The sequence below is a fragment of the Rattus norvegicus genome, chromosome 1, assembly GCF_021556685.1.
Source record: "Rattus norvegicus strain SHRSP/BbbUtx chromosome 1, alternate assembly SHRSP_T2T, whole genome shotgun sequence".
NCBI classification, from domain to species: domain Eukaryota; kingdom Metazoa; phylum Chordata; class Mammalia; order Rodentia; family Muridae; genus Rattus; species Rattus norvegicus.
Window position 1 is genome coordinate 171,705,002 of NC_141534.1, and position 24,048 is coordinate 171,729,049.

The 24,048-nt window shown below is 37.4% G+C and overlaps 2 protein-coding genes across 2 annotated transcripts; one reads left to right on the plus strand and one right to left on the minus strand.

Moving 5' to 3' along the window:
* Positions 1-221: 221 nt before the first annotated feature.
* On the plus strand, positions 222-1,181 carry Or52n4d (olfactory receptor family 52 subfamily N member 4D). The gene is given in 1 exon segment (NM_001000174.1): positions 222-1,181. A coding segment is annotated over 1 exon segment (960 nt).
* A 19,139-nt stretch (positions 1,182-20,320) lies between these two features.
* Or52n1 (olfactory receptor family 52 subfamily N member 1) lies at positions 20,321-21,286 on the minus strand. The gene has a single exon (NM_001000175.1). The coding sequence runs from the start codon at positions 21,284-21,286 to the stop codon at positions 20,321-20,323; it is 966 nt and encodes a 321-aa protein (NP_001000175.1).
* Between the last annotated feature and the right edge of the window lie 2,762 nt (positions 21,287-24,048).

Below are 24,048 nucleotides of genomic sequence, written 5' to 3' on the forward strand. Positions count from 1 at the left end.
ATCTGATCAGTTACAATTTCCTAAGTGAATCAATGAATTAACAATAAATAACAATACAGACATAGCTATTCCTTTGGTCGATTGAATATTAAAATGTATTCTATGGTTTTTAAAAGTAGAGCAGAGTTATAAATAGCAATCCCAACCTGTAGTTTCTCTTGTCATTTCTTTAGAAAAACCTACATAATTTTAAGCAGTTTCATGGTGGTACCAGCCTGGTCATGTCAGTGCAGAATAACACAGATCTAACTCCAGCTTCCTTTGTTCTGAATGGGATCCCCGGTTTGGAAGACATACACATCTGGATTTCCTTCCCATTCTGTTCCATGTATGCAGTGGCTATGATGGGGAACTGTGGACTGCTCTATCTCATCGTCTTTGAGGACTCCTTACATAGACCCATGTACTACTTTTTAGCAATGCTTTCTCTGACAGATCTTGTCATATGCTCCAGTATAATCCCTAAAGCCCTCTGCATCTTCTGGTTTCATCAAAAAGAAATTGGATTTGATGACTGTCTTGTACAGATGTTCTTTACCCATACCTTTACGGGGGTGGAGTCTGGGGTGCTCATGCTCATGGCTCTGGACCGCTACATAGCCATCTGCTACCCTCTGCGTTACTCCACCATTCTCACCAATGCTATCATTGCCAAGATTGGGATTGCCACCTTCCTAAGAGGAGCACTGCTGATTATTCCAATTATATTTGTCATCAAGTACCTACCCTACTGCCGAGGCAATATAATAAACCATACCTACTGTGACCACATGTCCGTAGCCAAGTTGTCCTGTGGCAATGTCAAGGTAAATGCCATTTATGGCCTGATGGTTGCTCTCTTGATTGGGGGCTTTGACATTTTGTGCATCACAGTCTCCTACACCATGAGGGCAGTGGTCAGCTTATCCTCAGCAGATGCTAGGCAGAAAGCCTTCAGCACCTGCACTGCCCACATCTGTGCCATTGTTTTCTCCTATAGCCCAGCCTTGTTTTCTTTGTTTTCACACTGGTTTGGGGGGCATACCATCCCTCCATCTTGTCACATCATTGTGGCTAATATTTATCTGCTTTTGCCTCCCACTATGAATCCTATTGTCTATGGAGTGAAAATGAAGCAAATACGAGACTGTGTCATAAGGATTCTTTCAGGGTCGAAGGATTTCAAAGCTCACAGTATATAAATGAGCTTTGGCAGGGTAAGAGAGTATAATTACATTTAATTGTTTTCTTAGGTGGAAGTTGGTAAAATCCTTGTAGATGTACTATCTTACCATAGCACTAAAAACCAGACCATGTTACATGTATTCTTTAAAAGTCCTAGAACGGTCACCAATCTCCCATGACTATACATACCTTCCCTTTTGAATAATAATCTACTGGAAGAACCAAGTTTCATTGATAGAAGCCAGTGAAAAATGAGTTAAGAAGGAGGATTTTAAGTCTTGTTTAGATATATCAACTGTAATTTTTAGGATATATCAGTTATTGGTTTTGATAGAGTATATATGTTTATATGTATACAATTGTAAATGTGTGTATAGATCTTATACATAGGCATATATATTACATATATAATATATATTTTATATATATTACAAAGTGCTTGCTTTTCAAATACTTCTTTCTTCCTGAAAGGAAAGAGATGTTTCTCACAAAGTCATGTTACTATCTTTGGAGCTCAATAGAATCTTATTAGTCTAACTAAGCTTCTCTGTCCAAGCCACTGTTATAATTATTTCACAGCAGAACAACTCACTATCCCATTTCCTTCACGACAGTCTTAAAGATCAAGCAGTTCAGAACTAGAGCTATTTCTCTGAAACACATTTAAGGAAATCCACATATTTTCCATAGGAAATATATATAAGAAACTATTAAATTTTTTTTAATTTTAATTGTGAGTATAATAGAATTGAATATTTCTCTAATATTTAAATATTCTATTGTATTAATAAAAACAGTTCAAAGAAACAGTATTTGTATATTTAATTTTTTGTTAGCTGAGTTTATTTGTAAGGAATGCAGAGTAAACTAATTTTTTTATTCCCATTTTTCCTTGTCCAGGAGGCAAGAAAACACATTCTTTCAAATCATAATTTGAGAGATCATAATGATGAATGAACTATAGTCATTACATTTCATTCATCCATTTGTAAACCTTTTGTACTGTATCACATTTAATAACAATGAAATGACATCATCTTTAAAATAGGTGCTACAGACTATTTGGTGATCCAAAACTGGTCAAAAGGCACTGGATATGTGACTATAGGGTGTCCAATCCCTGTGATGCAACTAAATTTAAAGTCATGCACATAAGGCTCAGGAAAATCATAGAAAGTTGGGTGGGAAGATTATGAGAACCAGATGACCAGGATACCTGCTCCTAAATAGTGTTTTGTAAATACAACAAGGAAGCCAAACCTATGAAACCTTAACAGTATTGTTGCCTAAAACAAGATCTTCATAATGAGAGTACAGTGACATGACAATGACATTCCATTGTGAATGGGAGAAATTTCATAAGACCATGTTCCAGATGAAGATCTAATAGTAACCGATGGTCTCAGAGAGAAGAGAATAAATTTCATATCCCCCTAGTGGGTTATCCACTACCAAGTGGTCATAGTCAGCACCACTAAGTAGACTTGGTAAATAAATGTATGTATGTATGTATGCATGCATGTATGTACACATATGTATTCATATGAAGCAATTATTTAGGAAGAGTTTGGAACTTGAGATTGGATGAGGCATGGGAGGGTTTGGGGAGGAATGGAAATGATGTAAATAGAGTGTAATATATGAATTTCTTAAAAGAGTAAAAGTAGTTAAAACTGTGGTTAGGATATGACTTATTTGGGAAAGTGTTTGTCATGCAGTCATAAGAACCCTATGATTCTTATAACTAATGTAAAATAGCCAATAGTCGTGGTGGTATGAACGTTTAATCCCAGATTCCAGAGGCTGGAAGCAAAAAGATTCCTGTGACTTACTGTCCAGCTACCCTAGTCTAATTGCTACATCCATAGATCATCACATTGCTCAACCCTTATCAAAGAAGTTTCTTGCAGTTAATGGCAACTGCGGTAGATGTTTAACTGGTCACTACACAGGAAAGACAAAACTGTGAAGTGCTCAGCCTAATTTCCAAAACTTGGAAAGTATCTATACACGCTTATATTTCACTCACAAGGCTCAAGGATTTTTTTTTTGGGGGGGGGTGATTGTACCGAAAGATTGGGAGAAATGGTAGATAACTTCAAGAATACTGTGTTAGAAATGCTACAGGGCAGATAAACATAAGAACTCATGGGAATTGTGACAGCATGGATAAGACCTATGTAAACTTAAATCAGACAAAATACCAGCATGGATAGGGGAGATGGGTAGAGAATCACAGCACAAGCTGAGGAGCTTTTGAAATTTGTTGGTCATGGACCCCTATGCTTTCTCTAATTTTACTATTTATGTTTTTTGTACAGACACTACATAGAGTCCTGCTAGTCAAGGACATTAAGAAACAATGAGTGATGAGATTAATTTTGGAAATGACTGTGACACTTTAGGACACACTACAAAAGTATTCAAGAAATAAATTTAATCTTTCTTTCTGGTAGTCAGTTATATGTGTGTATAACCTAGGTGCATGGGTATATAACTTTTTAAAGTAAGATCTGTAAAAGTAATCTGAAAAATGTAATATATGCAAAGTGTATAGCACATATTTACAAGCCTGACAAAAGAGTGTATGGGCATTTTAGTATTCATGGAAGCACAAATTTTTTATAGGCTGATATTGTTCTTTTGATAAAAATGCAACGTCAAGGCTCTTTTAGCCTTCTTGGCATTTGTTGAAAATCAATTATTATTTGGAAAAATATATCTCAGATGCACCAAGGAACTGATTTGGTGATTAAAATAACAGCCCCATTTAGAAATCTATGGATTGTTCCAATTAGGCAGACTATTATTAAGAAACTTGACCAAAATTAGAGATAAATAAAAGCAGTGTATCACGTGGCATTGTGCTCCACTAACCCCTTTCTCTTCTTTAGAGGGGGTATTTTCATTATTTTATTTTATTTTAATACATTCACATTGACTCACAATTTAAGTATAATTTTAATTATTATGCACCTATTTTATTGTTTTTTAAAACACACTGAATTATGATGTTCCTGGTACTAGTCAAATTATTTATTTTTAAAAGAAACATTTGAATTGCATTAAATCATTTTCTTTTTATCTTGGGATGAATTTTTCTTTTTTTGTCTAGTTATGAGCTTTGGGAAAATTAATGTTCTTGCTTACATATGAGGCAGAAATTATGTTTTTAGGGTGGTTCCTTTTCTATTTCCCACATAGCATTATTAGATTGCAGCTAAATAATGTTTCAAGTCAGTTTAAATTTTATTAATCTGCCTATCCATTCAAAAATACTTTGATGGATAATAGGTGTTATTTAACTTGTTATATGCTGCAAGTAAAAACTTAAAATAATATTTGTTACAATATTAAGACATTTAAATGTGTAAGTGATACAAAAATATAAAAACATTTTATACAATCATGGTGTTAATATTACAACATAAGATTGACCAACCTGACACATTGCTAGCTACCTCACCCAGCCTTGATATCAGGGTTTATCCTAAACTTATTGTATCCTAAACTTATTGTGTTTGGCTGGACTCCCTGGAGGCTTACTCTTTTCTGAAGGGAAACAGAAGAGAAGTTGATCTGGGGGAAGGAGTAAAGTTGGGAAAAATTAAGGGAGTAGAAACTGTTATTGAGATGTATTACATGAGAGGAGAATAAATGATAGACAGACAGATAGATAGATAGATAGATAGATAGATAGATAGATAGATAGATAGATAGATAGCAGATAGGGGGTTGTGTGTTGCCCAAGACAGAGGTAGATATTTCTAAGGTAGATGAAGTTTCAAAAAATTTTGATATTGGTAATAGGAACTAAATGGAAATTATATGCCATGTATCTGAGTGATATGAATAGGCAAAATGAAATTATTAGGAAGGAATTCTTTGCCCCTGTCCATCAGGCAGGATTATAACCATATTTCAGCTCCAAGAAAAAGAAACTTGTCCCAAAGTCTTCTTTAGATTTATAATATTCCAAGAACATATATTGTAAAGAAGACTATTATGAACGTGTATATAACACAGCAGTGACTCTTGCAATAACTAGTCTGGTAGCATTCAGTGCAAACCCATAGAAGCAAACAGGGGAGAGAGGGAGAAAGAGTGAGATGTCTTCAATGAAGGAAGGTCCTTATGTAAGAACTCAATCAAACCATACCATTTATGACATTCATTTACCGAAGGAGTTTCTAGATTTCTAAAGCCTAACAGTTATATAGTCATCATCAAAGTACATTCTTGGAAAAAAAAAAAAAAACAACAACAAACCATCTGATACTTGGGGTATCTAAATTAAAAAAAAAAACTAGGGTATAAAGAAATAAGTCATAAAATAAACTTGTAAACTACAATAATAAAACCTACAAAGCAAAGATATTATATCAGAGTGTGATGCCCAATTGTTTCAAATTGACAAGACCTAGAATCTTCTGACAGACAAATCTTTTGGGCTTGTCTGTGAGCGAGGTTCTAGATTGATAATAGCTATAATGAACATGGGTGATGTCTTTCCATTTCATGGACTTCAGAATAAATAAAAACAAGAAAACAAGCAGTCAGCTTTTTCTGATTTCCAACTGTCGATGAAATGTGACTATTGCCTCATCAGCCTGCCCATGCCTCCCTGCCATTGTAGATTGAATCTATGCCCTCAAACTGTAAGGCAAACAACTCTGCTCTCAATAAGTTGTTTTTATTGGATATTTGATCACAAAATGAGAAAAGTAAACTATATGTTTAAATAGTTATTGCCATATTGACATGAAACAGAGGGTTAAATTTTGCCATTAATGCATAAGGAAGCCTTCTGTATACATTACTGCTATTTGCTCCACTGCTTTGGCCAGGTTACAAAAATATTGTTAAGATGGTAGTGGGAATCCAGTCTCTGAATACATAGAAAGTTCTCCATATTGTACCTGCTATATAGTAAAATAAATATGATGTATAAATAAAAACAAGACAAGAAAGAGTGCATGCCAAGCCTCTGTTACATCATTGGTGAGAAGACCTAAGATGTTTTCCTTAAGAGATAAAATGCAGATAGACTTTTGGAGCACACCTGTTATCCCAATCATTTGGAAACAAAGAGCAGAAAGAACAGGAGTTTAAGGTCATTCTCAGCTTCATAATGAAATTAAATCATCCTGGGCTACATCAGTTCTTATGCTAATACAAAAGAAAGGAAGGAAGGAAGGAAGGAAGGAAGGAAGGAAGGAAGGAAGGAGAGGAGGAAGGGAGGTATCTCACACAATCAAAAGGAAACAAAATAACCAAATGATAGTGAGTCTAATTAGAAACAATTACATAAGATATTGCAATTACACTATGAAAAATAACAAAGCAGGCTATTGTCCTTGTTCACTGTTACTACTGACCTTGATGGTAAGACTTTATTGCAGTGGGTGGATGTACAATTAACTCAAATAAATCAGTATTCTTCCTTTATACAAATGATAAACAGACTGAGAAATAAATTAGGGAAACAACTCTCATCACAATAGCTACAAATAATATCAAATATCTTGGGTTAACCCTAACCAAACAAGTGACAGCTCTGTATAACTTTAAGTCTCTCAGGAACGAAATCAAAGAATCTCAGGAAATGGAGAGATCTCCCATGCTCATGGACTGGCAGAATTAACATAGTAAAAATGGCCACCCTACCAAAGGCAATCTACAGATTCAATGCAATCCCCCATCAAAATCCCAACACAATTCTATAAATCATGGAAAGAGCAATTCTCAAATTCATTCGGAAAGGCCAAAAAATCAGAATAGTGAAAAACAATTCTTAACAATATAAGAACAGCTGGGGGAATCACCATCCCTGACCTCAACACTGCTATAGAGCAATAGTGATAAAAACTACATGGTATTGGTACAGAGAAAGACAGGTTGATTCATGGAATAAAGTTGAAGACTCAGAAGTAAAACGACACACTTTTGCAGAGTTGATCTTTGACAAAGAAGCTAAAAATATACAATGGAAAGAAGAAAGTATCTTCAATATATGGTGCTGGTCTAACTGGCTGTCTGCATATAGAAAAATGAAAATAGACCCATATATGTCAACATGCACAAAGCTCAAGTCCAAGAGTATCAAGGTCCTCAACATAAAACCAGATACACTTTATCTAATAGAAGAGAAAGTGGGAAAGAGGCTTGAACTCATTGGTACAGGGGGCAATTTCCTAAACAGAACTCCAATGGCTCAGTCTCAAGATTAATAATTAATAAATGGGACCTCATTAAACTGGAAAGCTTTTGTAAGACAAAGGACATAGTAAATAACACAAATGAGCAACCTACAGATTGGGAATAAATCTTTACTAACCCTATATCTGATAGAGAGCTAATATCCAAAGTATTTAAAGAACTAAAGAAGCTAACCACAAAAAGCAAAACAAAACAAAAACAAACCAAAAACAACAAAAGAAAACCAAAGCAATCAAAACATGGGGTATAGAACTAAACTGAGAATTCACAACAGAGGAATCTCAAATGTCTGAGAAGCACCTAAAAAAATGTTCAAATTCTTCATTGATCACAGAAATGCAAATTAAAATGACCCTGAGATTCTACCTTACACCAGTCATAATGGCTAAGATCAAAACCTCAGGAGACCATACATGTTGGCATGGATGTGGAGAAAGAGGAACACCATTGCTGGTGGGACTGCAAACTGGTATAGCCACTCTGGAAATCATTTTGGAGGTTCTTCAGAAAATTGGAAATAGACATACCTAAAGACCCAGAAATACCACCCTTGGGAATATACCACCAAAAGTTGCCCCACCATACCACAGGGTCACATGTTCCATTTTGTTTATAGTGGCCTTATTTGTGATAGCCAGAAGCTGGGAACAACCCAGATGTCCCACGACAGAAGAATGTATATAGAAAATGTCGTTCATTTACACAATGGAATATTAATCACACATTAAGAATAAGTACATTTTGAGTTTTGCATGCAAATGGGTGGAACTGGAAAATATTGTCCTCAGTGACCCCAAAGGACATATGTAGTATGATTTCACTAATAAGTGGATATTAACCAAAAAACCCAAACAAACAAACAAACAAACAAAAACAGAGTACCCAAGAAACAGTCTAGAGAATTCAAAAAGGTCAAGAATCTGATGGGCCCAAGTGAGGATGCCTCAGTTTCAGTTGGGAGGAAGAAGAAAGCAACCACAAGGGGAGAGGGATGAGGAACAAGGAGAAAGGGAAAGAGGTGGGAGGTGGGGCAAAGGAACATGATCTGGTATTGGGTGGAGGAAAAGGACTGAAGCCCTGAAAGCAAGCATGAAGAAGGGAAAGAGGTGACTTCAGGAGGAAGGAGGTGGGGAACCCTCCAAAATGTACCAGAGACCTGGGAAGTGAGAGACTCTCAAGACTCAAGGTGGGGGGACCCTAGATGAAAGATCCTACAGTGGGGAGAGAGAATTTGTAGAGCCCACCTCTAGCAGAAAGACAGGGCATCAAGTGAGGGATAGGATTGCTATCCCAAGGTCAAAACTCTGACCCATTATTCTTCCTGTCTGAAACTAATGCAGGGTTAGAAATGGAGAAGAACCCTGGGAAAAGAGGGTCCAGAGACAGGGCCAAAGGTGAATCTACCTCCAGGGGACTCCTCAAGACCTGACACCATTACTGAGGCTATGGAGTGCTCACAAAAGGACCTATCATGATTGCCCTCCCAAAGACCCAATGAGCAGCTTAAAGAGTCAGATGCAGATATATGCACCTACACAATGAATAGAAACTGCTGACTCCTCTGGTAAAATTAGGGAAAAGCTGGAGGAATCGGAGGAGAACACCCCTGTAGGAAGATCAGCAGACTCAATTAACCTGGACCCTCAAGATCTCTCAGACACTGGGTCACCAATCAGGCAGAATAAACCACATGAAATGAGGCCCCCAACATATACACAGTAGAGGATTCCTGGTTCTGGGTTCAGTCAGAGAAGATGCAGCTAAACCTCAAGAGACTGGAGGCCCCAGGAAGTTTAGAGGTCTGGTGGGATGGGTGGGGTGGGGCAGGGAGGCAGGAAGGGTTGGGTGGTTGAGTTGGGGAATATCCTCATAGAAGAAGTGTGAGAGAGGATGAGATATTGAAATGTAAATTTAAAAATCCAATAAAAATGAATAAATAAACCAAAATACCTAAATAAAAGGGAATGATATAAAAAAAATTCAAATGGAACAAGAAAACCTAAAGAACCTTTGTTGTTTGGTGGCACAGTCATATAATAGAATATCTAGCATTTAAGGACTGTCAATATTGGTAATGAATTTCGTCGAGTTGTAGGTCACAAAATTAACAAACAAAACACTGTAGTGTTTGATGTCATTATCTGTCCAATCGAAGATTTGCACAAAATCAAGAAGACAGTTTATTTACACTGGATTCCAAACATACCATAGGAACTTAGTCAAACAAAAATTTTAAAGTGCTTAGTGAAAGCTACCAATTATTGAAGAAATACATTGAAAATGCATAAATAAATGGATAAAAACAAATTGTTACCTATTTATCACAATTAATATTGTTATATTTTATGTGGCATACAAAATGACCTAAGATGCAATCTAATCCCTAAGAAACACTAGGGAAAGTCTTCAGAGGGACAGACTAAAAATAGCCACAAAGCATTTCCCTTCTTCTGTTGGAGTTTTCCAATTATATTTTTGTAAGGCTGGATTTGTGGAAATATATTCTGTAAATTTGGTTTGTCATGGAATATCTTGGTTTCTCCATCTATGGTAGTTGTGAGTTTGGCTGGATATCGTAGCTTGGGCTGGCATTTTTGTTATCTTAGAGTCTGTATGACATCTCTCCAGGATCTTTGAACTTTCATAGTCTCTGTTGAAAAGTCTTGTGAAATTCTGATAGGTCTGACTCTATATGTTACTTGCCCTTTTTCCCTTACTGCTATTAATATTCTTTGTTAGTGACAAGAGGAATTTCTTTTCTGATCTAACCTATTTGGAGTTTGCAGTGGCCAATGAATTCCCTGCTGAGATTATATACATGCAAGTAATATATGGACAGATGGTTGTATTTATATATTTAGTAACACACACACACACACACACACACACACACACACACACACACACACACACGCACACACACACACACACACAAACCCACAAACAGACAGAAAAACATAATTAACATTAAAGCAAAAAGTCCATTATCTTGTGGAGGGTACTTGGGAAGGGTTACAGAAAAAGGAGAAGGGCTTCCTGGTTGCTGACTCCGTGGAGAGCTCTTGGGCAGCACCCCGGGAGCAAACTTGAGCCTCGGGACCACAGGTAAGACCAACTTTTCTGGTGCAAGAGACCTGCCTGGTGATCTCGGGACACACAGAGGCAGAATTCCTCTAGGACCGGGCACCTCCTGTGTTTACCGGGAGTCCCACACCCGCGGATCCCGGCCCGCAGCAGCTCTCTGCTCCCAGAAACCATGGGAGAGAGACCCCACCGCCTGGCCAGGTGGGCACTCCTGAGGCTGCAGAGCGGAAGAGACCAACACAGCCCACCCCTGCCCACATCCCTGGCCCAAGAGGAAACTGTATAAGGCCTCTGGGTTCCCGTGGGGGACGGCCCAGGAGCCGCAGGACCGCTGCGTCTGAGACACCGCAGGAACCTGAAGGAAACAGACTGGATAAACAGTTCTCTGCACCCAAATCCCGTGGGAGGGAGAGCTAAACGCTCAGAGAGGCAGACACGCCGGGGAAACCAGAAGAGACTGCAGTCTGCACACACATCTCGGACTCCAGAGGAAAACACCAAACGCCATCTGGAATCCTGGTGCACTGAAGCTCCCGGAAAATGTGGCACAGATCTTCCTGGTTGCTGACCCCGAGGAGAGCTCTTGGGCAGCACCCTGCTAGCGAACTTGAGCCTCGGGACCACAGGTAAGACCAACTTTTCTGCTGCAAGTGACCTGTCTGGTGAACTCAAGACACAGGCCCACAGGAACAGCTGAAGACCTGTAGAGAGGAAAAACTACACGCCCGAAAGCAGAACACTCTGTCGCCATAACAGGCTGAAAGAAAACAGGAAAACAGGTCTACAGCACTCCTGACACACAGGCTTATAGGGCAGTCTAGCCACTGTCAGAAATAGCAGAACAAAGTAACACTAGAGATAATCTGATGGCGAAAGGCAAGCGCAGGAACCCAAGCAACAGAAACCAAGACTACATGGCACCATCGGAGCCCAATTCTCCCACCAAAACAAACATGTAATATCCAAACACACCAGAAAAGCAAGATCTAGTTTCAAAATCATATTTGATCATGATGCTGGAGGACTTCAAGAAAGATGTGAAGAACTCCCTTAGAGAACAAGTAGAAGCCTACAGAGAGGAATCACAAAAATGCCTGAAAGAATTCCAGGAAAACATAATTAAACAAGTAGAAGCCCATAGAGAGGAGTCACAAAAATCCCTGAAAGATTTCCAGGAAATCATAAATAAACAAGTAGAAGCCCATAGAGAGGAGTCACAAAAATCCCTGAAAGAATTCCAGGAAAACACAATCAAACAGTTGAAGGAATTAAAAATGGAAATAGAAGCAATCAAGAAAGAACACATGGAAACAACCCTGGATATAGAAAACCAAAAGAGGAGACAAGGAGCTGTAGATACAAGCTTCACCAAAAGAATACAAGAGATGGAAGAGAGAATCTCAGGAGCAGAAGATTCCATAGAAATCATTGACTCAACTGTCAAAGTAATGTAAAGCGGAAAAAGCTACTGGTCCAAAACATACAGGAAATCCAGGACTCAATGAGAAGATCAAACCTAAGGATAATAGGTATAGAAGAGAGTGAAGACTCCCAGCTCAAAGGACCAGTAAATATCTTCAACAAAATCATAGAAGAAAACTTCCCTAACCTAAAAAAAGAGATACCCATAGGCATACAAGAAGCCTACAGAACTCCAAATAGATTGGACCAGAAAAGAAACACCTCCCGTCACATAATAGTCAAAACACCAAACGCACAAAATAAAGAAAGAATATTAAAAGCAGTAAAGGAAAAAGGTCAAGTAACATATAAAGGCAGACCTATCAGAATCACACCAGACTTTTCGCCAGAAACTATGAAGGCCAGAAGATCCTGGACAGATGTCATACAGACCCTAAGAGAACACAAATGCCAGCCCAGGTTACTGTATCCTGCAAAACTCTCAATTAACATAGATGGAGAAATCAAGATATTCCATGACAAAACCAAATTTACACAATATCTTTCTACAAATCCAGCACTACAAAGGATAATAAATGGTAATGCCCAACATAAGGAGGCAAGCTATACCCTAGAATAAGCAAGAAACTAATCGTCTTGGCAACAAAACAGAGAATGAAAGCACACAAATATAACCTCACATCCAAATATGAATATAAGAGGATGCAATAATCACTATTCCTTAATATCTCTCAACATCAATGGCCTCAACTCCCCAATAAAAAGACATAGATTAACAAACTGGATACGCAACGAGGACCCTGCATTCTGCTGCCCACAGGAAACACACCTCAGAGACAAAGACAGACACTACCTCAGAGTGAAAGGCTGGAAAACAACTTTCCAAGCAAATGGTCAGAAGAAGCAAGCTGGAGTAGCCATTCTAATATCAGATAAAATCAATTTTCAACTAAAAGTCATCAAAAAAGGTAAGGAACGACACTTCATATTCATCAAAGGAAAAATCCACCAAGATGAACTCTCAATCCTAAATATCTATGCCCCAAATACAAGGGCACCTACATACGTAAAAGAAACCTTAGTAACGTTCAAAGCACACATTGCACCTCACACAATAATAGTAGGAGATTTCAACAGCCCACTCTCTGTGATCTGGACAGATCATGGAAACAGAAATTAAACAGAGACGTAGACAGACTAAGAGAAGTCATGAGCCAAATGGACTTAACGGATATTTATAGAACATTCTACCCTAAAGCAAAAGGATATACCTTCTTCTCAGCTCCTCATGGTACTTTCTCCAAAATTGACCATATAATTGGTCAAAAAACGGGCCTCAACAGGTACAGAAAGATAGAAATAATCCCATGCGTGCTATCGGACCACCACGGCCTAAAACTGGTCTTCAATAACAATAAGGGAAGAATGCCCACATATACGTGGAAATTGAACAATGCTCTACTCAATGATAAACTGGTCAAGGAAGAAATTAAAGACTTTTTAGAATTTAATGAAAATGAAGGTACAACATACCCAAACTTATGGAACACAATGAAAGCTGTGCTAAGTGGAAAATTCATAGCGCTGAGTGCCTGCAGAAAGAAACAGGAAAGAGCATATGTCAGCAGCTTGACAGCACACCTAAAAGCTCTAGCACAAAAAGAAGCAAATACACCCAGGAGGAGTAGAAAGCAGGAAATAATCAAACTCAGAACTGAAATCAGCCAAGTAGAAACAAAAAGGACCATAGGAAGAATCAACAGAACCAAAAGTTGGTTCTTTGAAAAAATCAACAAAATAGATAAACCCTTAGCCAGAGTAACGAGAGGACACAGAGAGTGTGTCCAAATTAACAAAATCAGAAATGAAAAGGGAGACATAACTACAGATTCAGAGGAAATTCAAAAAATCATCAGATCTTACTATAAAAGCCTATATTCAACAAAACTTGAAAATCTGCAGGAAATGGACAATTTCCTAGACAGATACCAGGTACCGAAGTTAAATCAGGAACAGATAAACCAGTTAAACAACCCCATAACTCCTAAGGAAATAGAAGCAGTCATTAAAGATCTCCCAACCAAAAATAGCCCAGGTCCAGACGGGTTTAGTGCAGAATTCTATCAGACATTAATAGAAGACCTCATACCAATATTATCCAAAATATTCCACAAAATTGAAACAGATGGAGCACTACCGAATTCCTTCTATGAAGCCACAATTACTCTTGTACCTAAAACACACAAAGACCCAACAAAGAAAGAGAACTTCAGACCAATTTCCCTTATGAATATCGACGCAGAAATACTCAATAAAATTCTGGCAAACCGAATCCAAGAGCACATCAAAACAATCATCCACCATGATCAAGTAGGCTTCATCCCAGGCATGCAGGGATGGTTTAATATACGGAAAACCATCAACGTGATCCATTATATAAACAAACTGAAAGAACAAAACCACATGATCATTTCATTAGATGCTGAGAAAGCATTTGACAAAATTCAACACCCCTTCATGATAAAAGTCCTGGAAAGAGTAGGAATTCAAGGCCCATACCTAAACATAGTAAAAGCCATATACAGCAAACCAGTTGCTAACATTAAACTAAATGGAGAGAAACTTGAAGCAATCCCACTAAAATCAGGGACTAGACAAGGCTGCCCACTCTCTCCCTACTTATTCAATATAGTTCTTGAAGTTCTAGCCAGAGCAATCAGACAACAAAAGGAGGTCAAGGGGATACATATCGGAAAAGAAGAAGTCAAAATATCACTATTTGCAGATGATATGGTAGTATATTTAAGTGATCCCAAAAGTTCCACCAGAGAACTACTAAAGCTGATAAACAACTTCAGCAAAGTAGCTGGGTATAAAATTAACTCAAATAAATCAGTAGCCTTCCTCTACACAAAAGAGAAACAAGCCGAGAAAGAAATTAGGGAAACGACATCCTTCATAATAGACCCAAATAATATAAAGTACCTCGGAGTGACTTTAACCAAGCAAGTAAAAGATCTGTACAATAAGAACTTCAAGACACTGAAGAAAGAAATTGAAGAAGACATCAGAAGATGGAAAGATCTCCCATGCTCATGAATTGGCAGGATTAATATAGTAAAAATGGCCATTTTACCAAAAGCTATCTACAGATTCAATGCAATCCCCATCAAAATACCAATCCAATTCTTCAAATAGTTAGACAGAATAATTTGCAAATTCATCTGGAATAACAAAAAACCCAGGATAGCTAAAACTATCCTCAACAATAAAAGGACTTAAGGGGGAATCACTATCCCTGAACTCAAGCAGTATTACAGAGCAATAGTGATAAAAACTGCATGGTATTGGTACAGGGACAGACAGATAGACCAATGGAATAGAATTGAAGACCCAGAAATGAACCCACACACCTATGGTCACTTGATTTTTGACAAAGGAGCCAAAACCATCCAATGGAAAAAAGATAGCATTTTCAGCAAATGGTGCTGGTTAAACTGGAGGTCAATATGTAGAAGAATGCAGATCGATCCATGCTTATCACCCTGTACAAAGCTTAAGTCCAAGTGGATCAAGGACCTCCACATCAAACCAGATACACTCAAACTAATAGAAGAAAAACTGGGGAAGCATCTGGAACACATGGGCACTGGAGAAAATTTCCTGAACAAAACACCAATGGCTTATGCTCTAAGATCAAGAATCAACAAATGGGATCTCATAAAACTGCAAAGTTTCTGTAAGGCAAAGGACACTGTGGTTAGGACAAAATGGCAACCAACAGATTGGGAAAAGATCTTTACCAATTCTACAACAGATAGAGGCCTTATATCCAAAATATACAAAGAACTCAAGAAGTTAGACCGCAGGGAGACTATAACCCTATTAAAAAATGGGGTTCAGAGCTAAACAAAGAATTCACAGCTGAGGAATGCCGAATGGCTGAGAAACACCTAAAGAAATGTTCAACATCTTTAGTCATAAGGGAAATGCAAATCAAAACAACCCTGAGATTTCACCTCACACCAGTGAGAATGGCTAAGATCAAAAACTCAGGTGACAGCAGATGCTGGCGAGGATGCGGAGAAAGAGGAACACTCCTCCATTGTTGGTGGGATTGCAGACTGGTACAACCATTCTGGAAATCAGTCTGGAGGCTCCTCAGAAAATTGGACATTGAACTGCCTGAGGATCCAGCTATACCTCTCTTGGGCATATACCCAAAAGAGGCCCCAACATATAAAAAAGACACGTGCTCCACTATGTTCATCGCAGCCTTATTTATAATAGCCAGAAGCTGGAAAGGACCCAGATGCCCTTCAACAGAGGAATGGATACAGAAAATGTGGTACATCTACACAATGGAATATTACTCAGCTATCAAAAACAACGACTTTATGAAATTCGTAGGCAAATGGTTGGAACTGGAAAATATCATTCTGAGTGAGCTAACCCAATCACAGAAAGACATACATGGTATGCACTCATTGATAAGTGGCTATTAGCCCAAATGCTTGAATTACCCTAGATGCCTAGAACAAATCAAACTCAAGACAGATGATCAAAATGTGAATGTTTCACGCCTTCTTTAAAAGGGGAACAAGAATACCCTTGGCAGGGAAGAGAGAGGCAAAGATTAAAACAGAGACTGAAGTAACACCCATTCAGAGCCTGCCCCACATGTGGCCCATACATATACAGCCACCCAATTAGACAAGATGGATGAAGCAAAGAAGTGCAGACCGACAGGATCCAGATGTAGATCGCTCCTGAGAGACACAGCCAGAATACAGCAAATACAGAGGCGAATGCCAGCAGCAAACCACTGAACTGAGAATAGAACCCCCGTTGAAGGAATCAGAGAAAGAACTGGAAGAGCTTGAAGGGGCTTGAGACCCCATATGTACAACAATGCCAAGCAACCAGAGCTTCCAGGGACTAAGCCACTCCCTAAAGACTATACATGGACTGACCCTGTAGTCTGACCTCATAGGTAGCAATGAATATCCTAGTAAGAGCACCAGTGGAAGGGGAAGCCCTGGGTCCTGCTAAGACTGAACCCCCAGTGAACTAGACTGTTAGGGGGAGGGTGGCAATGAGGGGAGGGTTGGGAGGGGAATACCCATAAGGAAGGGGAGGGGGGAGGGGGATATTTGCCCAGAAACCGGGAAAGGGAATAACACTTGAAATGTATATAAGAAATACTCAAGTTAATAAAAAAAGAAAATAAACATTGTACAGATATAAAAAAAGAAAATAAACATTGTACAGATGAAAAAATGAAAAAGGAGAAAGCACAAACGAATATAATTATGTTTTAGTTTCAAAACTAAAAAATGTCCGTGCTATGAAAATGAATGTTTAATTTACTATCCCAATTCTATTCATGATTAAGCGTAATGAAGTTCAAATTTTCTTGTGTTTGTGCATCTGTTTCATTAAACAATATCCTCTAATAAGGCAGTTTATAAGATTTGTGGACTAACAAAAAGTGAACCAATTCATCTCTTCATATGATCTAATGTTTGGTTTCTTGTGTGTTAATTTTCCCTAGGGGAAGATAGAATGTTATTTCTTTGAAGATTCTTCCATATCTACAATGTTCCCTTTATAATATCTTAATTTCCCCCTTGCCCAGAACTCCAAGCATACTCCAGGGCGAATTTAAAGAATATTTTTTTTATTTTTCATTGTGAGTGAAGGGAACTGACTTTAAAAACACTATTCAGACATGCCTAGAGCATCTTCTGCCCTCAGCATTTTTGTTTTTATTGGAATAAACTGAAAAAGAAGAATTTAGGACTTTATTAAAAGTTTAATAGTGAAAATAAAACATACCATCCTAACATATGACACACCCTGGAGAGAAATTGAACCAATCTAGTCGTTCATCAATTGGCAAATGAATCAGTAAAATATAATGTATACATGCAATGAATGTGATTTATCCACTACCAAGGAATGGCTTGCTGTGACAACAGAAATGGTCTTGGAAAATATGTCCTGTATGAAGTATACCAGTGAGAAAAAAGACAAGTATTGTGTAATTTCAACTAAATGTGGAATCTAAAAAGTTGAGCTAATAGATGTTTGAGACCAGAATAACGTTTACCAGAAACAGGGGCATTTTGAGCAGAAAGTTAACAAACATACATTTCCATCTGTACAAGAATAGTATCTGTAGTTCTACTAAAGAGTTGGGAGATGGTAGGATTTTGAGCACTATTTTGAGAAATAAATGACATGCGAGGTGACAAATAATGTCACCAATCCTATTTGATCATTTAACTACATATGAATTATGACATTACAAATATGTCAGCTGTTATTTATCATTCAAATCTAAATTTGTATTGAAAAAAGAAAAGATTTTATGATATTTTACATAGATTTTCTCTTGTTACACAGATCTTCTCTTGCTTCTCTTAAGGACAACTCTTAAAGGCAGATACTTTCTCCCTAGACACAGTATTGATACATGTTTTGAATTATTCTTTTTGTCTGATCTTTAAGCCAGCTCTCACTGAGTGTTTAGGATGGCTTAGATCTCATGATTCTCTTACTTCAGTATACTGAGCAGTTGATTATGGGTGTGCACCTTGGGACAGGCTTGCTTTGAGTTTTTATTGCTGTGGCTTTCTTTTTTCCTTTCTACACTACATTTGCACTATTATCTTCCCCTGGGGATTTTTAACTATCACTTTTTCTTATACATGATGTAATTTCTTAATATTTTAAATTGTCTCCTTGATCCAATTCCATAAAAATGTCTCCACTGTTTAACTAGTAAAATATATTCTCAAACATCTCTGAAAAATGTGGATCTTGGAAACATACTACAGAAAAGATAGGGTAATGTGGCTGTACCAATAACAAAGGAAGAAAAACCTTGCAATGGTTATAAAGTGATCAGTGTTCATCCTCCACACTCATTAATATTCATATGATGATACCAATTCAAGAATTTTTAGTTTTTAGTTATTAACCCACTGAAAATGTGAACGAATTCGAGTCCCAGAATCATGGCAAACAAAACTTTCTCAAGATCAGAAAAGCCAAAGATATGGACTTTTGACAGTGATGTTGGGGTAACAGTGATCTGCTCACACATAATGTGTATACAACACATCTGTTGGTACACAACACATGTGTACCAGAGAGTACATATATAGACAATCTAGAGATTCTCTATATATACACACATAGATTGTCTAGAGAGTAGAGTAGGTACAAGTGTAATGATTGGGTTAAATTCCCATTGACTGATTAATAATCTATTTAAAATTCAAATACCTTGGAGAAGAATCATCAGAAAAACAAAGTAAACACATACATGAGAACACAACCTCTTTAAAAGAACATGCTGGGTAAAAATTAAATGAAGGAGAATTTGAACAGAGGGATATTTTCCCTGTAATCTTGCCTACAATTTTTTGTTATAATTTGTACAAATATTTAAATATAATATATACTAATTTTCACACTCTTCTGAAAGGAAAGAAATATATATATATGTATATATATATATATATATATATATAATTTGTAAACCATGCATAGCTAGCATGAGAGGTTAAAAAGAAATCTTTCAAAGATTAGATAGTTGGAGTATTGCTCAGTTGATGTTATCAAAAGCAAAAATTAGATGGCATGAAGAAAAAGTTCACATCTTAAATAAAAGAATATAATTATCCACCTGTCATCATATTAAAAATATCTCAGTCACACCCTTCTTTACTTAGTGTCATACTTTAGAAAGCAAAAAAATATTCTAATGTCTAACAACATAGGTTAGTTTGCATGCTTCTGAATTTCATGCAAATGAAAACATATTTTTCTTTCATTTATTATTATATTTGACTAATCCCATACTATTTACTCAATTTCTTTGATACTGACGAATACTGACACAACTATCCCTACAGAATATAAGTATTCCATCATTCACATCTCTTTAAAGTTCTTTCAGTTAGCATGTGCATGAATTACCAAGGAAATACATAGCTCAGAAATTTAGGATTAGAAATCAGATAACATAGGAAATAACAACAAACTCCAATTGATTTTAGAACAGCAAAACGAAGAAAATAAGCACAAATATTCCTGAAGATAGGCCATCCATTGACAGTTATCAGTATTTCTGAACCAGTCAACTGCAGCCCTAGTGACACAATTACTATACTGAAACGTTTGGAAAATTATAACGCAGGAGCAAACGTGTTCATGAAGATTGAAAGCAGTGAACTTAGAGAGCTCAAGGGAAGAGATTTTGAGTTCATACTTTCTGTTTACCTGAACATGATTTCACTTGTTCAAAATAGGTAGAAGAATCTGAGCCACATGGATGTACTTCTTACAGTCAGATACAGGATTTAAAGTTTTCTCTGAGGTAAAGCTGACCAATGGAACTATGGCTTCTTAGAAGCATCCATTAAATTTTATGAGAAGAATTTTCTCCCCCTTTAAACAAGAACCTAATGACACTCTCTCGTATCTGCTTGGTTTTCACCCCATACACAATAGGGTTCATGGTGGGAGGCATGAGTAGATAGAGATTAGCCATAATGATATGTATGTGGGGAGGGATGGTATGCCTCCCAAAGCGGTGTGTAAAGAAGGTGAAAAAGGCTGGGACGTAGGTGATGACAATGGCACATATGTGAGCAGTGCAGGTGCTGAAAGCTTTCTGTCGCGCATCTGCCGATGACAGACTCACAACGGCCCTTAGGATCATGGTGTAGGAAACTGTGATGCACAGGATGTCAAAGCCCCCAATCAGGAGGGCAACCATTAAACCGTAGATGGCATTGATCTGAACATTGCCACAGGATATTTTAGCAACAGACATGTGGTCACAGTAGGTGTGGGGTATGACATTGCCCATGCAGTACGGCAAGCGCTTTGTGAGGAATATGAAGGGAATGACGAGAGCCACGCCCCGAAGAAAAGTAAGCATCCCTGCCTTGGCGATGACCACATTAGTGAGGATAGTGGCATAGCGCAGAGGGTAACAGATGGCTACATAGCGGTCCAGGGCCATAAGCATAAGCACCCCGGACTCCATTCCTGTGAAAGTGTGCACAAAGAACATCTGAGCCAGGCAGGCCTTAAAGTCAATCTCCTTGAAATTGAACCACAATATGCAGAGAGTGTTGGGAACGGTGCTTGTGCACATGAGCACATCTGTGAAGGAAAGAAGGGCTAAGAAGATGTACATAGGTCTGTGTAAGACCTCTTCAGAATAGATAAGATATATAAGTCCAAAGTTCCCTGTAAGGGCAATGCTATACATGGTAAATAGTGGGAAAGAAATCCATAAATGAACCTCTTCCAGACCAGGGATGCCATTGAGGATGAATGAAGCTGGAGTCAGGCTGCTGACATTTAGAATTGACATAATGAGTGTTGGAAACTCATGGTAGAGTTGTCTCTGTGAAAAGAAAAATACACCTAAAGTTCACACACTACATGACCAACATAATTTTATTCCCTATATTGGCTAGAGTCTTTCTTGAGGGTCCATCTCTGTCTGATTACATGTGTTCTACCAAGGTTTTTTTTTGCATTGTACACACAGTTGGTATCCATCCCTTTAGTACTAGATGTTCAAAACATAAAGTCTGGTCTTTGTGTCTGAGATGCTGTCATGTCATACATTCCACAGACTGCAGATGGCCTCTAATGGGGCAGCCAGGTTGACAAAACATTTGCTCTGCTCCACATATTCCTTATTCACCTCAGGATGCCCAGTCTGTACTGAATTATTAGCAACACTAGTGATTCTTATGTATTTCACTGTCAAAGACATTACTTTGTAGGCCTTCTGGAAATGATTTCACATACCTTCTAGCTCAAACTACTCCATTATAACTCATAGAAAAATTAAATAGCCCAAAATATATAAATCACCAACATAATCAATATACTCTCTCAAAAATAAAAATGTACTACTATAAATAATAAATACTTGCCTAACCCCCATCAGAAATCATCTACTTGGTGAATAGAAAGGTAGACAGAGGACAATGAGTCACTAGAAATACAGTTGAAAGGCCAAAGTTTTCCTCACAAAAGCATCTACTTTAGTAGACTCTAGAGTCTATTGGATGGGAATAAAGATAAATCACATCATAAAAAAAGCAACTGACTTTCCCATAACAGCATGCTGTTTGATTTTCTGTCTGAGTCACAAATTCACAGAATCATAGATTCAAATTTCTTTCAGGTCATGTAATCAAGCTAAGCTTTTACATGTAAGATAGATAATGTGTCTTTCTATTCAGTGACAATACAGACTAGATATTAGCACCAATGTTAACAAAATAATTACACATAGAAAGAGAGGAGAATTCTGCATGTAATAGTATGTTTTGATGGAATAAAAAATGTCATAAAACAGTTTCAAGTAGGCCACACAGGTATGATGAAGTAGCCCCATTGACCAAGACGTGGGGAGTGAAAATAGTAAGAAAGGAACAATTATAATCATGGGAATGGTTATGGTTCCATGAAGAAAGCCACTGGATGAAAAAATAAAAGAGTTTTAATTCGAAATTATTAATTTTAAATTTAGAGTATCTTTTGGATAGTTTCAAAAGACGCACACAAAACCCAATAGATGTCTATACTGTAATTTGAGGTTTATAAAATTTATTTGTCTTTTCTCATAACCTTTATTTAGTTTATATATATTTTTTTAAAAATAAAGATTATATAGATGAAGTCTAGGAACACTTTGAGTTGAAATGTAATGCATATATCATAACTACAGGAGAGAAGCAGTTTCCAAAGAAGAAAGTATACGAAATGAAAAGTTGTGTAATAAGATGATAGCCTTCTTTCTTCCCTATAGTTGCCATACGATACATATTTTTTGTCATGAATTGTTGTTGGTTCCTGTGTGAAGTTTTGCCAAGAGCTTCTTTTTAAAACACTCCTTGTTGGAGTTATATTTTAGACGTCAATAACTGAATTCTTAATTCAAAGTGAAAAGTGAGCATTGAGCCTCTTCAAATATTAAGAGATAACCCTATTTGAAACTCATTACTCACCCATGTTCCTTATTATAACCTGTATTTATTTTTCCCAATAAGAATACAATCCCAATATAGAAATCTGATATACTTACCCTAAAAATTAATTGTGTTCCTCAGGAAACCTAATATCCAAAGGCTAAGTTTCATTCTCATCTTTATCATTCAAGAAAATAAGACCAATGCTGAGGCCATGGGAGGCAAGCGACAGATGGAGCGTACTAGTCTCTTATTCTTTCTCCTGCTCTCTTCCCTCTTTTCCTCTACATGCATGTGTGTTTGTAAGTGTGTGTGTGTGTGTGTGTGTGAGAGAGAGAGAGAGAGAGAGAGAGAGAGAGAGAGAGAGAGAGCTCTCTGAGTGGTAAGGAAAATTAAAACTCAATTGGTTCTTTTTCTTTTTTACTATAACCTCCAAGGAAAAGTGATTTCTAAGTATGGGTGTATGTGGCCTAAGAGTTAGCTATATCTGGAAGCTAAGGACACTAGCATCTGCTGGGAATTGAACGACTGGGAATTGTCTTATGATAAACAATTTTTAGCTTCTCTTATAGTCTAGAAATCCTGAAGGAGTAATCTTTACTAAGTACAACAAAGACTAGAACTTTCTTTGCACTTTTTAGATAACATTGTAACACAAACAGTATTGATAATAAAACATTTTTAAGACTATACAACTCCAAAATACAACTGAATGAGATATATGATGTACTTTGTGTCCTTGATTAATTTGCTTATCAATAATAAATTTTTGTGGATTATTTGGGATTTTCTGGATGTACAGCATAATGGAGTCTGTGAAAAGAAAAAATGTTTTGTTTTGTTTTTTTCCATATATTAGTGCCCCCTTTTTACCTCTGAAGTCTAGCATCTCTCTGTGGGATATTCACTAGAAGTAGCAATAGTAGATGTCTTTGTTATTGGAAACTGGGTGTGATGGTTTGGATAAGAAAATTACCATTAGTCCTAGGTATTGAACACTTTGTCCCCATGGTAGCACTGTTTAAGGAGGCTTTGGATGGAGTATATCATTGGGAGCATGCTTTAAGAATAAAGTCTGCTTCAATTGTCTCTTTCTGCTTTGTGATTGGAATAAAGGATGGGAATCCTCAGCTTCCTGTTCTTGCTT